At 40.0% G+C, this 15,169-nt stretch overlaps 1 protein-coding gene across 1 annotated transcript in view; it reads left to right on the top strand.

Moving 5' to 3' along the window:
• Window positions 1–14,628, top strand: part of LOC110092910 (70 kDa peptidyl-prolyl isomerase) — a gene marked incomplete at its 3' end in the record, with an annotated part of 33,527 nt that extends 18,899 nt beyond the window's left edge. Inside the window, 7 exon segments of the mRNA XM_020817607.2 lie at window positions 12,930–13,124; window positions 13,328–13,414; window positions 13,531–13,703; window positions 13,785–13,907; window positions 14,076–14,222; window positions 14,294–14,421; window positions 14,508–14,628. Coding sequence (XP_020673266.1) covers window positions 12,930–13,124; window positions 13,328–13,414; window positions 13,531–13,703; window positions 13,785–13,907; window positions 14,076–14,222; window positions 14,294–14,421; window positions 14,508–14,628 — 974 coding nt within the window.
• Window positions 14,629–15,169: the final 541 nt, after the last annotated feature.

The following is a 15,169-nucleotide window of genomic DNA, read 5'->3' as shown; positions in this document are numbered from 1 at the left end:
GCACATCAGCTGAGTGCCAATCTAAAGAAGTGCAGCTTCGCTCAATCTAGGGTGGAGTATTTTGGACATGTAGTGTCTCAGGAGGGAGTGACAGCCGTTCAGACAAAAATTGAGGCAATGTAGAAATAGCCAATGCCTAGGAACATAAGGGAGTTGAGGGGTTTCCTAGGATTAACTAGCTACTACAAGAGGTTTGTGAGGGGGTACAATACCATCGCATTGTCGTTGACTGAGCAACTGGAGAAGGACAATTTTTTGTGGGGAGAGGCAGCAACCCAGGCTTTTAAGAGGTTGAAGGAAGCCATGACAACAGTCCTAGTGTTAGCTCTTTCGTATTTCAGCCAGATCGTTGTGGTGGAGATCGATGCATCAGGACATGGATTGGGGGTAGTGTTGATGCAGAATCACAGGCTCATAGCTTACTTCAGTCAAGTGTTGTCAACCAGGGCTCGAAAGAAGTCGGTGTAGGAGAGAGAGTTGATGGCCATTGTCTTGGCCATTCATAAATGTCGCCCTTACCTTTTGGGAAGGCATTTCATTGTCTGTACGGATCAGAGGAGCTTGAAGTACTTGTTGGAGCAAAGGATGGTGACTGAGGAACGTCAGAGATGATTGTCAAAACTTTTATGCTATGATTTTGAGATCTAGTATAGGTCTGGGGTGGAAAATAAGGCAGCCGACGACGCCTAATCCAGATGTGTTGGGGAACTTCAGGAGTTGGCGGTTTTAGTATCACTAATGGTTGACTGGGGTGGCCATCAAGGAAGAAAGCATGCAAAACGAAGAGTTGAGGATGATCAGGGAGGATTTGATGAAAGATAATAATAGCCATTCGAGGTACTTTCTTGAGGGGGAGAGGTTGTTGCATCAGGGGAGGTTTGTGATGCCACAAACTTCCATACACATTTCTCACTTATTACAGGAGTTCCACGGCTATGCAGTTGGGGGTCATTCAGGAGTACTAAGGGCATATAGGAGGCTGACATCGGAGCTTTAGTGGAAGGGGATGTATACATATGTTGAGGAGATAGTGGCAAAGTGTGAAGTGTGCTAAAGAAACTAATATATGGCAATGGCTCTAGGAGGATTACTACAACCCTTGGCACTTCCAAATAAAGTATAAGAGAAAGTTTCCATGGACTTCATCGATGACCTACCATGCTCAGAGGGATTCATAGTCATTTTGGTTGTGGTGGACCGACTTAGTAAGTATGCATATTTTATCCTCATATGACATTCCGATACCGCAGTATCAATGGCGGTAGCATTTATCAGGGAGGTGGTTAGATTACATGTGATTCCTGAATCGATTGTGTTTGATCGAGACAAAGTGTTCCTTAACCAATTTTGGAGGGAGTTTTTCAGGTTGCAGGGAACTATTCTCAAGAGAAGCACTGTTTGCCATCCACAGATAGACGAAAAAAAAGGTGATGAACCGTAGTTTGGAAACATATTTGAGGTGTTTTGCTTCTGAAACACCACGGATGTGGGCAAAATGGTTACCATGGGCTGAGTATTTATACAATACTTCGTACCATTATGCGTCCCAGATGACTTCTTTTAAGGTGTTGTATGAAAGAGACCCCCCACACTTAGTACATTTTGGGAGATGAAACACACTGGTCTCTTCAGTTGTACAGTACTTAGAGGAGAGGGACCAGATGTTGGAGTTAAAGGAACATCTGTGGAGGGCAGAACAAATCATGAAGAAGCATGCAGATACACATAGGAGAGACATACAATATGAAGTGGAGGAGAAAGTGTTCTTAAAACTAAGGTCCTACAGGTAGAAATTAGTTGCTAACAGGAGTGAGAAATTGGCTCTGAGATACTTTGGTCCTTACGAGGTGGTGGACAAGATTTGAGCAGTGACATATCGATTGAAGTTACCCCTAACGGCCACCATACACCCAATCTTCCATGTATTGCAGCTGAAGAGAGCTCTAGGGGAGCATGCAGTTAGTGCGGAGTTGCCAGCTATACTGACAGAGGAGTTGGAAGTGATCTTAGAACCACTAGAGTTAGGAGGGGTCAGAGTGGATAAAAAGGGGAACAAGTACTTATTAGATGGAAAGACATTCTCGAGTTCGAGGTCACTTGGGAACCTTACGACAGAGTGAGATAGATTAGGAATTGTCGAAAGCAAGTTTTTGTATATAATGAAAGTTTCAAGAAAGTTTTTGATGCGGACATCCAACCGTCTATGCCTATCCGAGGAGGAGCTGAAGATTGACGGCTGTGATCATCCCACGTTATCTTAAATTTTTATTTGTAATTTTATCTTAATTATGCATTATCCATTTTTACCCTTACTTAAGGGTCTAGTCTTATGTAAGCCATAGGGGTATATTCGTCTTATTTTAGTCTTTTAATTTTTGAGGCCTATATATAGTTGCCCTTGCTATTATATTGGGATGATGGATTATAAATAAAATTTTTAGTTTCTGCACTTTTGTTCTTTGGGGAAGAACGTTAATGAGAATCCCTATAGAGGGAATCGTGGTTTCCACTAGCCACAGGGTGGGTCCGGTTCGTGGCTTGAAGTCCCTTAGTGAAGGGCAATGTATCACCCGTCAGTCTTCGGAAGAGTCCAAGGCTCGCGATTCTATCTTTTTCTTTGTTTTGTTTTTCCTTATTTTCTTAAACCGCCACCTCCCAAGGCGCCGATCCTCTCTCCCCAATCACGTCCACGCCATTGGTCTACACCAACCCTTCCCTTCCTCCTCTCTCCCTTGGCTGAAACCCACCATGACTCCACTCACCTGCCGACCACCTCCTTCCCTAGCCCCACTTCCCTAAAAAAAATCCCTTTTTTCCTTATTTAAGTTATCATTAATTTGAAAAGATTTTAAATTCAAATTAATCTAATTTGAATTTTAAATCCATCCTCATTAATTACCTTATTTTTGGAAACCTCTTTCATTCAATTAATTAATCAATTCTGAAATTGATTGATTAATTAATCCCTAGTTCAAATATATTGAACCTAGACACCCCTAATCCCCTCTCTTTCTCTTGGAAAGTCTTTAAATCAATTCCAATTCAATTCCAAATTGGATTTGAATAAAATTCTCTCCCTCAATCTAAGACTATTGAATAGGCAAGCTTTAATTCCACCCCTACCACTCTCCTATTTTAATTAATGATTCTCTATTAAGGCCCCTAATCTCTCTCCATTTAAGGGATTAATTAAGTACCCCTTCCCTCATTTTCCCATTTAATTTGAAATTCAAATTTCAAATGACCCCCATATCCGTTCTATATCAGTTTTATAACTTGAAAATCTTGTGTAAATGTAGTTTATGACTGGGAGTTGGGAGGAAACTGATAGAAAATAGCCACCAAAATCAGAGAACTAAAATTCAGCAAGTACAGTGCAGATTTTACAAAAATTTGTAGAGGAAAGGGAAGAAAAGCACTTTAAATTCAGTAATTGAAGAAAAAGAACAACTCGATACAATGAATATTCAATTCAAGAGAAAGATTTAGCTATCCAAATCTCTAGCCAAAGTCTAGAGCCCAAAAACCAAGCAAAGATCTGAAATTCATATTTCAAATTCAAGATGCAAACCTAGCCCTAACAAGAAGAAAATTATTTAAAGCAAAAGGACAATTCATTAATCCCTAAACATCCTCTGATTTGAATTTTCCCTCCTAAACTAAGCCTTCATTATTGTATGGGAAAGGCTTCCCCCCCTGTTTCCATCCCGGTTCAATCTGCCCTTGGATGAGTCTAAAATTATAGCATTCCCAAAGACTGACTCACCTTCTCCTCAAGGTGAAATGAAGGAAATTGATGTTTCACCCTCTCATACGGTTCCCAAGTGGCATCGACGTTGGGTAGGCCCCTCCATTTAATCAACACTTCTTTGTTCCCCCTTTTCCTAATCTCACCCCTTTCTGGTCCAATAGTTCCAACACCACTTCCAACTCTTAAGTTAGTGTCGCCAGTAACTTCACACTTACTGCATGCTCCCCTAGAGCTCTCCTCAATTGTGACACATGGAAGACTGACTGGGTGTATGATGGCGGTCTGGGGTAACTTCAAACGATAGGCCATAGCTCCAATCTTTTCCACTATCTCGTAGGGGCCGAAGGATCGTGGGGCTAATTTCTCATTCCTCTTGTTGGCCACTGTCCTATTTCTGTAGGGTCGTAGTTTTAAGAACACCCTCTCCCTAACTTCGAATTGGATGTCTGTCCTATGTACATCTGCCTGCTTCTTCATGATATGTTGTGTCTTTAACAAGTGTTTCTTCAATTCCTCCAACACTCTATCCTTTTCCTTCAATATTGTTCTATTGAAGAGATTGGTGTGCTTCCTTGCCCAAAATGCACCAAGTTCCATACAATACTTTAAAAGAGATCATCTGAGAAGTTGAGTGGTACAATGTGTTGTACTAATATTTGGCCCATGCTAACCACTTGGCCCACATCCGGGGTGCTTCCGATGCAAAACATTATAGGTAAGTCTCCAAGCTTATGTTGACTAGCTCTGTTTTCCCATCCGCCTGAGGGTGGTAAACAATGCTTCTCTTAAGAACTGTACGCTACAATCTTAACAGCTCCCTCCAAAACTGACTAAGAAACACCTTATCTCAGTCAGAAACTATCGATTTTGGAACCCTATGCAATTTAACCACCTCCCTGATGAATACTACAGTTACTATAACTGCGGTGTAGGAGTTTCGTAAGGCAATATTTTTACTCAGTCTATCAACCACCACCATAATCAGTGTGAATCCCTCAGATCGTGATAACCATCTAAGAAATCCATAGACACCTCCTCCCTTATCCTATTTGAAAGTACTAAGATTTGTAGTAATCCCTGGAGCCATAGCCATGCACTTCTTTGTCTGCCGCACCTCACACATTGCCATCATCTCCTCCACACCTTATGTATACCTTTCCAGTATAATTCAACAGCTAATTTTAAGTATGTCTTCTGTACCTCCGAATGGCCTCCAACTGCACTCCCGTGGAACGCTTGCAGTAGGTGGGGGATATGGATGGAGGTTTGTGGCATCACAAATCTCCCTTGGATCAGTAGTTTCTCTCCATCAAGGGAGTAGCCTGTGTGGCTGCTCCTATCCATTAGTAAATCTCTCCAATCTTTTTTAGCTCCTCTTCCTGCACACTTTCTTCTTTGACAACCCCCCAATCTACCATAAGGGGCACTGAAATGGCCATCTCCTGGAGTTCTCCCCCACACCTGGATAAGACACCAGCCGCTTTATTCTTAAATCTTGGTTTGTACTGGATCTTAAATTATATCCTAACAATTTGAACAACCACCTATAGTGTTCCTTAATCATCAGATATTTCAGGCTCCTTTGGTCTGTCATGACGATGAAGTGCGACCCAGCAGGTATGGACGCCACCTTTGAATGGCTAATACGATAAGCATCAATTCTCTTTCATTTACAGACTTTAGCCTAGCTCTAGCTATTAACACTTTACTGAAGTAGGCTATGGGTCTATGATTCTACATAAGTATTGCCCCCAGCTCATATCCTGATGCATATGTCTCCACCATAAAGGTCTGTCTGAAATATCGCAGAGCCAAAAATGGTACTATGGTCATGGCCTTTTTTAGTCACTCAAAAGCCTGGGTCGCCACCTCTCCCCGCATGAAATTATCCTTCTTTAGCTTCTCTGTCATTGTACCCCTTCACGAACCTTCAGTAATAACCCGTCAATCCTCGAAAGTCACTAAACTCTCTTAAGTTCCTAGGTAGAGGCGACTTCTGCATTGCTTCAATTTTTGCTTGGTCGGTTGCCACCCTCTCCTGCGATACCTCGTGCCCCAAGTACTCCACACTAGTCTGTGCGAACCTACACTTCTTCAGGTTGGCCTTCAACTGATGCTCCTGTAGAACTCCAAAGACCACTCTCAAATGCTCCAGATGATCCTCTTTAGTCCTATACACAAGTATGCCATCAAAGAAAACTAAGAGAAACCTCTGGAGGTATGGCCAGAACACCCTATTTATATGGGATTAAAAAGTAGCAGGGGTGTTAGTAAGCCCAAACAACATTACCAAGAACTCGTAGTGCCCCTCGTGTGTCCTATAAGCCGTCTTCTGAATATCCTCTTTCATTTTGATTAGATGGTAGCTCGACTTCAAATCCATTTGGGAGAACACCACTGTTCCATACAGCTCGCCCAGTAGCTCATCGATCACCGGAATGGGGAACTTATCCGACACCATCTCCTTATTCAAGGCCCTGTAATCCGCACAAAACCTACCGCTCTCATCCTTCTTCTCAACCAGTAAGACTGAGCTAGAGAAGGGACTCACACTTGGCTTGATGATCCCTGCCTCTAACATCTCTCGAATTAGCTTCTCTATTTCACCCTTCTGAATTTGAGGGTAGCGTTATGGTCGCACACTAATCGGTGACACCTCCTCCTTCAAGTTGATTGCATGCTCCTGCTCTCTGGGTAGTGGTAAACCTTAAGGCGGATGAAAAATCTTATTGAACTGTTGTATGAGTGGTTGTACTGACATAGGGATGTCTCCCTCTTCCCTCAGTTTGAACCCTTTTAAGCGTTGCAGTTCCACCAAAAATCCTCCTCCCACCTCCTGTATGATCCTGATCATGGATTTGAGATATATCTTGGCCCTGGACCGCCCTGTATCACCCTAGATCACCATCCTCGTTCCCCCCACCACTAGTTCCATCCTCAGCGCTCCACAATTGACTTTGGTGTCTCCCAAGGTCTACAACAACTTCATTCCCAAAATGACATTAGTGCTTCCCAAGTCCAATGGGAGAAAATCTTCCCTCACATGAATCCCCTGAATCATCGGCACTACTCCCCTGCACACTCCTCTACCATCTCTACCTTCCCCGTTCCCATCATCACCCCATACCCTCCATTGTCCTCTAATTTCACCCCCAACAGATCTACGATTTGATTGGAGATAAAATTGTGGGTAGCCCTGTAAAACCCAAAATTTCATTCTAAATTTTACTATTGTTAATTTACTGTTAAATTAATATTAACAGTTAAATTAGAATTAATTAGTAAAATGATAAAAGTTAAAGGATTTATATTTTAGAATTGATACTTATTAAAGTTTGTTAGTATCACTTATAGGCTTTTAATAATATAATGTGGATATCTGATTTCTCAGCTAATAATTAATTGAAAAGAGGCATCACTTGGCTGAAAAGAAGTTATAGAATAGCAGTTTTGTGTGGACCTTATTGTCCGTATCTTATATGTTCCACGAGAACTAACCGAATTCCTTTTCTGTTAGAATTTTCACGCAAGCCAGCAGGATATCGGGTAAGGAATTGCTGAAAAGATGTTGGATGCATCTATTAGAAGGGAATAGATAACTGAGAATAGTAGTTATTTCTTGTGGGCCTCTCTTCCACTCGGTTTACACGCAAGCCAGAGAAAAGAATTCCTTCGGTTACACTTCTCTAAAGAAAATTTCAGAAAATCTTGTAGCAGAATCCAGAAAAATGCATAGGAAGATTTCAGCATAGTGCAGGATTTACTGTAGCATAGTTCGCTACAGTACCGCGACACTGTAGCATAGAGAATTTCTGTACGAGTGAGACCAATGGAACAGTAGGTTGCTGTGAGGGTTTGGCGGAGTATAAAACAAAGGAAATTTTGAGGAAAGAAGAAGTTAAAGGTAAGTATTTTGATATATTCGTAATTGTAATAATTTATGAATAAATATATCAATTGTTGCCAAAATGTATGTATAAGTTATCTGACTATATGCAGAAAGAAAGTTTTTGGTTAGTATATCAAAGGAGAAGGTTGCGTGGTGTAAGTTTGAAAGAGATGACTCATCAAGAAGGTAAGTTGTGTAAGTTTAGTTCACCAATGCCATCATTATTGATTCTACATATATGTATAATGCTTTATGAATATTCCAATAATGATAATGAGTATATTACAAAGTTGTTATTGATGATGGATCACTTGCATACATGTATTAGTGAGGTTTAAAATAAGATGTATAATGATGAGTCTAAGATTTTCATAATTGATATTAAATTGAAAGGAATTCATTAAAGTTCATATTGACAAAAATATTCTAGCATGCAATTAGTGTAAGCTACAGAAGATACAAATTCTTACAGAATATTGTATATTGCAAGTCATGTATAATTTAAGAATATATGAAGTATATGGAATATTAAATTCAAGTAAAGAATGGCTATTCTATGATATGATGTCTGCAATATTAGGTGGGCAAAAGGGACCCAAATAAGAAACCTGTATTGCAGATGGGGCAAAAGGGACCACAAAGGAAATGAATACCTGTATAGCAGGTGGGGCAAAAGGGACCCCTAAAGAGGCAAAATGGACCTCGATGTAATTCAATGGCGATAATGCTAGGTTTACCTGGGCTCCATTGATTATGATTATGAAAGTATAGCCAAGTCTTTTACTGGATGAATTTGATATTCAATGCAACTTCGAAAGAAGTTAAGACTAATGTTAAAGATGATATTATGATATTTGCAAGGTAAGTTTTGTCAAAGATGGTTTTAATGATTTGATAAATTACAATTATTGTATTTTAATTGTTAATCAACTTGTATAGTTTACTGAGCCTCATAGCTCATCAGTATTTCCTTACTGGTTGTTGTTACAGGAAAAAGAAAAGAAAAGATCGGAGACGACTAATTGCAAGTACTTAAATATTTCATGTTAGTTTTAAACCTGTTTGTAAAACTAAGTTTAAGGTATGTTAACCTTCTAATGAACTGTTACTTTAGATTTCTATAATGGCTCTGTAAGTATCTTATGTTGAAACTTAAAGTTATTAGTTGCTTCCGTTTGATGAGATATATGATAACTGAATTGTGAGATGTTTTATAAGCATTATCAAATGTACAAAAGTATTGTATGATTAAATAAATGAAAAGTCTATATTAGTAATAACCTCTGTACTGTTAAGGAGTACTATGGGGTGTTATAAGCCCACTATCGATCAGCACCACCTCTCTGTTAGCTATCTCTCCCTTCACCTTCATGGTGTGATTCGGGGTGAATCCCACCACAGAGTTCAGAGAGATCTTTGCCATGTCCAGATGCATCTTTTCTTCTTCCTCCTCCTCGTCTCATCTCCCTCCTCAACTTCCTCATCATCACAGATGGTGAGAACCTGAAGACTTCGGTCCTTACACTCGTGCCCCAATGTGTACTTCTCATCACATCTGAAGCACAACCCCCTTATTGCTCGTTTTTTCCTGCAACAACTCTTTGAACTTCTTGAAGTTCCCCCCAAATCCACCTCCTCTAGACTTCTTCCTTGGGGCTTCACGCAGATCTCCTGGTGTGGGTCCCTTAGGAGCTAGAAAAGCGGTGTTCATCCTGTATGATCACCCCGAACTACTTCCTCTAGCTCCCCTCTCTAGATACTTTTGGTCGTCTACCAACTGTTCCAGCTTCATGGCCTCCCCCAAGTCACGTGGCCTCATCACTCCAATAACTGCTTAGACTCTGGTTTGAGCCATTTCTTCAAGTTCCCCTCTAGCACGGTCTCAGAAAGCCGATCTAGCCTACTAGCTAGGTACTCAATCCAATCATGGTACTCTGCCACGATCCTCTCCTACATCAGGGCGAAGAACTGCTCATAGAAGTCCCCTCTCCTACTAGTTTGGAAACATTCTAGTAAACAATCATTGAACTCTCTTCAACTCCGAATGGGTTGCCTCATATCCCTCAACTGATACTAGGCCAGTGCCTTCCGTTCCAAACACAAGCCAGACACTGTCAATTTCTCCTCCATCAGCTTGTTGACCGCAAAGTACCTATCTACCTTGTAGATCCACTCATGTGCATCCTCGCCCTCAAAGATGGGCATCTTCAGCTTCCTTACTCTCAGGTCTCCCCCATTTCTCTTGAATCCTCTATAGCCACCCATTCCTAGAAGAGGCGGTGCTCCCCAAGTGTTATGCTCTTCCCTTCAGTGCTCAAACCCAATTCCTTCTTCAAAATCCCCTCACCTCTTACAAAATCAACACCCCAGCGATCGTAATCCTCCCTTATTATTGCAAAATCAGCACTCCTTCGTTCGTACTCAACACTTATTTCCTCCTTAGAAAGTGGTTCTAGCGGCGGCATCCCATGTACTCTATCCAGAATCTCCACTTCCGGATTTTCCCTTCCCCTGAACGGGTTTGGGTTTCCCTCTCTCCCATGGCCGCCGGTAGTTTCCTTTGCTTTAGATGTCGCCGGATTGGGCTTGGCTTCAAGCAGCTTCTTCAACATGTCTTCCACTATGGCAAATCTTCCATTCATCTTTTCATGGATGGATGCGAATTTGTTCTAAAAATAAGAAAATTTTTCCTCAATATTTAATTTTAGTTTATATAATTCTCCCTCCAAAACTTTCACTTTCCTTCCAGCCATTGATACCCCTTAGATCAACATGATTTGATACCAATTTGATAGAAAATAGCCACCAAAATCAGAGAAAACTTCTGAATTTCTCTAAATTTCAGCAAGCACAGTGCAGATTTTTGTAAAATCTGTAGAGTAAAGGGAAGAAGAACACTTGAAATTCAATAATAGAAGAAAAAGAATAATCCGATACAATGAATCTTCAATTCGAGAGGAAGATTCATCTCTCCAAATATCTAGCCAAATTCTAGAGCCAAAAATCCAAGCAAAGATCTCAAATTCAGATTTCAAATTCAAGATGCAAGCCTAACCCTAGCAAGAAGAAGATTATTTAAAGCAAAAGGACAATTCATTGATCGCTAAACAACCCATAATTTGAAATTTCCCTCCTAAACAAAGCCTTCATTATTGTGTGGGCCCCAATCATGCTTCCGCCCAAGCCTAGCTTCCACCCCCCTTGTTTCCGTCTCCTGTCTCCTGTACACCTGAACCGACCGGCCCTTGGGCCGGTCTAATAGAAACCTTATTTGGTGTGGGAGATGGGCATTGTTTTTCCCTTTCCCACGATGATTTGTTGATATCACTTGTTTACTTGTGGATTGAATAGTTGAATGAAGTCAACTGTAAGGTGAAAGTGCACCCGATGTTCAAAATCTTGTTATCTATGGGCTCTTATGGGGCAGCTAGCAATGCCTGCTACGGGCTTGGTGCGGTTGGTGATGTCTGATCTATACTAGCAACATGCAGTCAAATGCCCATATTTAAAGCATATTAGGCATTCAGTGGCTGAGAAAGCTGTACTTCCTACATTGAAAAGCTAAGAAGTATGACATCGTCTGTTTGGGTGGTGTTCCTCCGTGCTGAAATCATTATCCAGAGCCTTCACGTCCTCATCCTCTCAGTGCAGAAAGTTCAATTTGATTGTCAGGTTATTGTAATAGGGTGTTTTCTTTCATTGCTTAGTTGTCTAGATTAGTTTCTTTGCTGCTGAGCAGTGAGTATAGATTATCCATGACTTAGAGGTTGAAGCTTAATAATGATGGCAGTCTTGAATGCTTGGAATGGTGGTGGTAGGCCATCAAATGTGTACAGGATTATGCCTTTTACGTCTGAGGAAGAGCCAACTGCTGTGATACAATTTACTTTGTGGCCTTTATGTTAGACAGTTATTGGGTCATGGTCCTACTCTTTATGGAGAAGTCGTGTAATTCAATTTTTGAATTAAATTACTTTGGACCTATTTGTAGATTACATTCATTTGTTCATAATATTCCAGATTTCTCAATAGGAATTTATATTAAGGACATAAGGAAGGAGAGGGAGAGAAAAGAGGGTATAGAGTTGATGCAAGGTTTTGATCGACTAATATGTAGAGATTGTATACCAGTGAGCCTTCGTTGTGGAAGATCAACTATTGGCTTGAAATAGCTTGAAACTTGAGATCTCAAGGTAGGGTGATTTTCAGTAGTTTACTGTGTGTGAATGATGCTCTTGATGTTTGACATTAAAAAAGTTGAGATGAGGGGGTATGGGGTTTTCTCCCATTTTGGCTGAAGAGCGATTCTTCGGCTTGGTGATGGATGCAGAGGACTTCTCTATGTTGAGAGGGCTTATAGGATGCAAATAGGATGGTGATGTCATGTAACTTATGGTCTCTGATACCACGAAGTTGTCATTGGAAACAAGTGAAGCAACTAGAGACCGAGCAAAAGTTTGAGCTAGTATATGAGAAGAGAACCATATCTTATTTCACTGTTTTCAAACATGTGAATAATCTGGATACAACTATACATACTTATACTAATGGATACATTGGTTGGTTATGCCATGACAAAGAAGGTTGAGGTTGGACAACTGGGATTGGATGGGTTATTTTTCAGGCACGGTGAAGATGAATTCATACTGGTAGTGGCTGCTGCTGTGTTAAGGACTGCCACAGGAAGAGAAGGTTGTAATTGGGAGAAATGATGAGGCCAGCCGTTTTTATATTATCTTATTGAAGGTTACCTGGGTGAGAGAATAAGATTTAAGCTAAAAAAGGTGGGGTGGAGTCTCTTTTTTTTTACCTATTAGGTAGGTAGGGGACGGTTGAAGTGGAGGAATGCATCGGGCTTGTTGTGTGATAGAAAAGTCCCCCTCAAACTTGAGGAAAAATTCTATAAGATGGTGGTGAGACCTGCGATGCTTTATGGTGCAAAACGTTGGCCATTAAAAGAGAAGCATAATACTAGGTAGGGGATGGCGGGGTTAGCGATGATTTGGTGGTAGATAGTTGCATTAATTGGCTAAATGGATGCTTCAAGTTCTTATATGTAGATCATGCCCGTCCACACTTATGCACTATGCCTTAATCATGTATGCGCTATGTTCTGATTATGAAGTTGCAAAGGTCTGTAACCATAGCATTTAAAGTTGCTAATCAATAAGTTCTCATCGTGTACTTTTTAAACTGTCTCTTCTTACAATTTGATTTTAATTTTTTTGCCCTTCGCTGTCTATAATTATGTTAACTACTGGTGCTCACTCTGCAGTCATTGATTTTCAGATGCTTTTGGAGAGAATGGGAGAGAAGCTGAAAATGGATTTCCTGCTATACCTACCAATTCTGAATTGATAATTGATCTTGAGCTTCTATCCCTAAACCCTGTTCTTGATGTTACTGGTGATTTGAAGGTTTTGAAGAAGATTTTGAAAGTGGGAGAAGGTATTCGTAAACCTAATGATGGGGAGGTTGTCTGGGGTAAGTCCATTTTTTAACCAGTCTGCTTTCCAAACATGTTATGGTTGCATAGATGTGCATGATAGTATGGTATTATTGGCTGTTTTTTTTATTAAACACAGTTCATTTTTTTTGGAATAATGTTGTTGACTAGAAAATTTTGAAATCTATGCTGATTGAAAGGGATAGTGGTTAAATGCAACTGACCTGAGATAATTCCTTAGTTCGGTATACTGCCATGTTGGAAGATGGAAAAATTTTCGAGAGGAAGGGGTTTGACGAGGTTCCCTTTGAATTTGTTATAGATGAAGGTTGGCTGATTCCTCTACGGCTTCTTTCTCAGCTGCATTGCTTTTCTTAGTTTATATGGAAAAAAAAACGTACTAGTTTTATGTGATATAACTGTTCTCATTGATATGGTATATAGAGCAAGTCATTTCTGGTCTAGATCGAGCAGTAGCAACGATGTTGAGGGGTGAATTGTCACAAGTGACAATAAAACCAGAATATGGTTTTAGAAATGAAGTCAAGCAAGGTGATATGCTCGTTCCTGCAGGATCAACTTTATTGTATGAAGTGGAGCTGGTAGACTTTACAAAGGTAATATTGTACCTAACCTGCTGGTAGACTGGCAAATTAGAAGTGTATTCATGCACTGATTTGCGTCATATTTGGTTTCAGGAAAAGGAAACATGTGAAATGACTGGCCATGAAAAGATTGAATTTGCCGAGAGGATGAAAAAAGTGGGCAATGATCTGTATAAGATTGGGAAATTTCAGCGAGCTGCAAAAAAGTATGACAAGGTAGCGTAGTCCCAGGTTAACTAGAATGGATCGTTTTTTATTGATTTGTGGATAACCTTTTTTCAGTGATTTGGTATGCTCTCTCAAATGCAATGAACTTTTATTGTTAATTTAGATACTTGGTTTCCTTGCCTTCTGGAAGAAATGAACTGGTGTTATTGCTGTCAGGCCATAGACTTTGTTAACGAAGTTGAGTCATTTGAGAGTGGTGAAGAGAAGCTAGTTAAAACTTTGAGAGTTTCCTGCTGGTTAAATCATGCCGCATGCAGCCTTAAATTAAATGACTTTCATGGAGCGATCATGCAATGTTCCAAGGTAAGATTCTTTTTTTTTTTTTTCATAGAGCGATCATGCTATGTTCCATATACAACTTTTCCACCTTCCAGGTACTTGACATTGAATTCTGCAACGTGAAAGCTTTATATAGGAGGGCTCAGGCACATATAGAAGCTGCTGACTTGGACTTGGCTAAATTGGATATTCAGAAAGCCCTAGAATCTGATCCAGAGAATAGGTGACTTTTGCTCTAGAATTATGCTTTAAATTTACTTAATGGACTAAGACTAGTAAGTTCTATCTTTCATAAGTTTTCACTTGCAGGGAGGTGATATCACTCCAAAAAATACTTAAGCAACGTCAGTTAGAGAACAATAAAAGAGATGCTAAGATTTTTGCTAACATGTTTGAACGGATGCGAAAGGATACTGATGTGGCACCTAAGGTAATTTATGGCTTTCTTGATGTAAACTATTGCTTTCTTTGGTAACATATTTTGCTATGACTATATATATGGAATTTTTTAACCAAAGTGGATATCAAATTAGATGTAAATATATTGTTTTGTTATGTTAAGCAATAATTTGTCGTTCTACGTTATTAAATTACAAACTTGAATTGCGCTGTGAATGAAGTTCCTGTACACCAATTTGAATCACTGATTCAATTGTAAGAAAGGACATCAGCGGCTGCTTCAAAATTATGATTTTTCGGTCATGTTAAACATTTTGCATATAAATATTTTTATAGTTATAACTTTTATTAAGATCGTGGAGTGCTACTGTTGCTATATAGCAAATGGTAGTTCTTGGTCCTTGGGATGAAGAAATTGAATTTATTCACTGTTTTGAATGAATTTGGTTGTGCATTAACTGGATTTCTTGGTATGGGGTGGTGGAAGCTAGCTTGTCCATAAATTGGATTCCTTGGTTTTGATGGTGGCTATTTGGCTTATCCGATAAGAATTTAAAAGCAATCGAATTTCA

Source organism: Dendrobium catenatum, unplaced genomic scaffold, assembly GCF_001605985.2.
Source record: "Dendrobium catenatum unplaced genomic scaffold, ASM160598v2 fragScaff_scaffold_821, whole genome shotgun sequence".
Lineage (NCBI taxonomy): Eukaryota > Viridiplantae > Streptophyta > Magnoliopsida > Asparagales > Orchidaceae > Dendrobium > Dendrobium catenatum.
The sequence above is the reverse complement of the archived record's forward strand: the minus strand, read 5'-3'. Positions and strand labels throughout refer to the sequence as shown.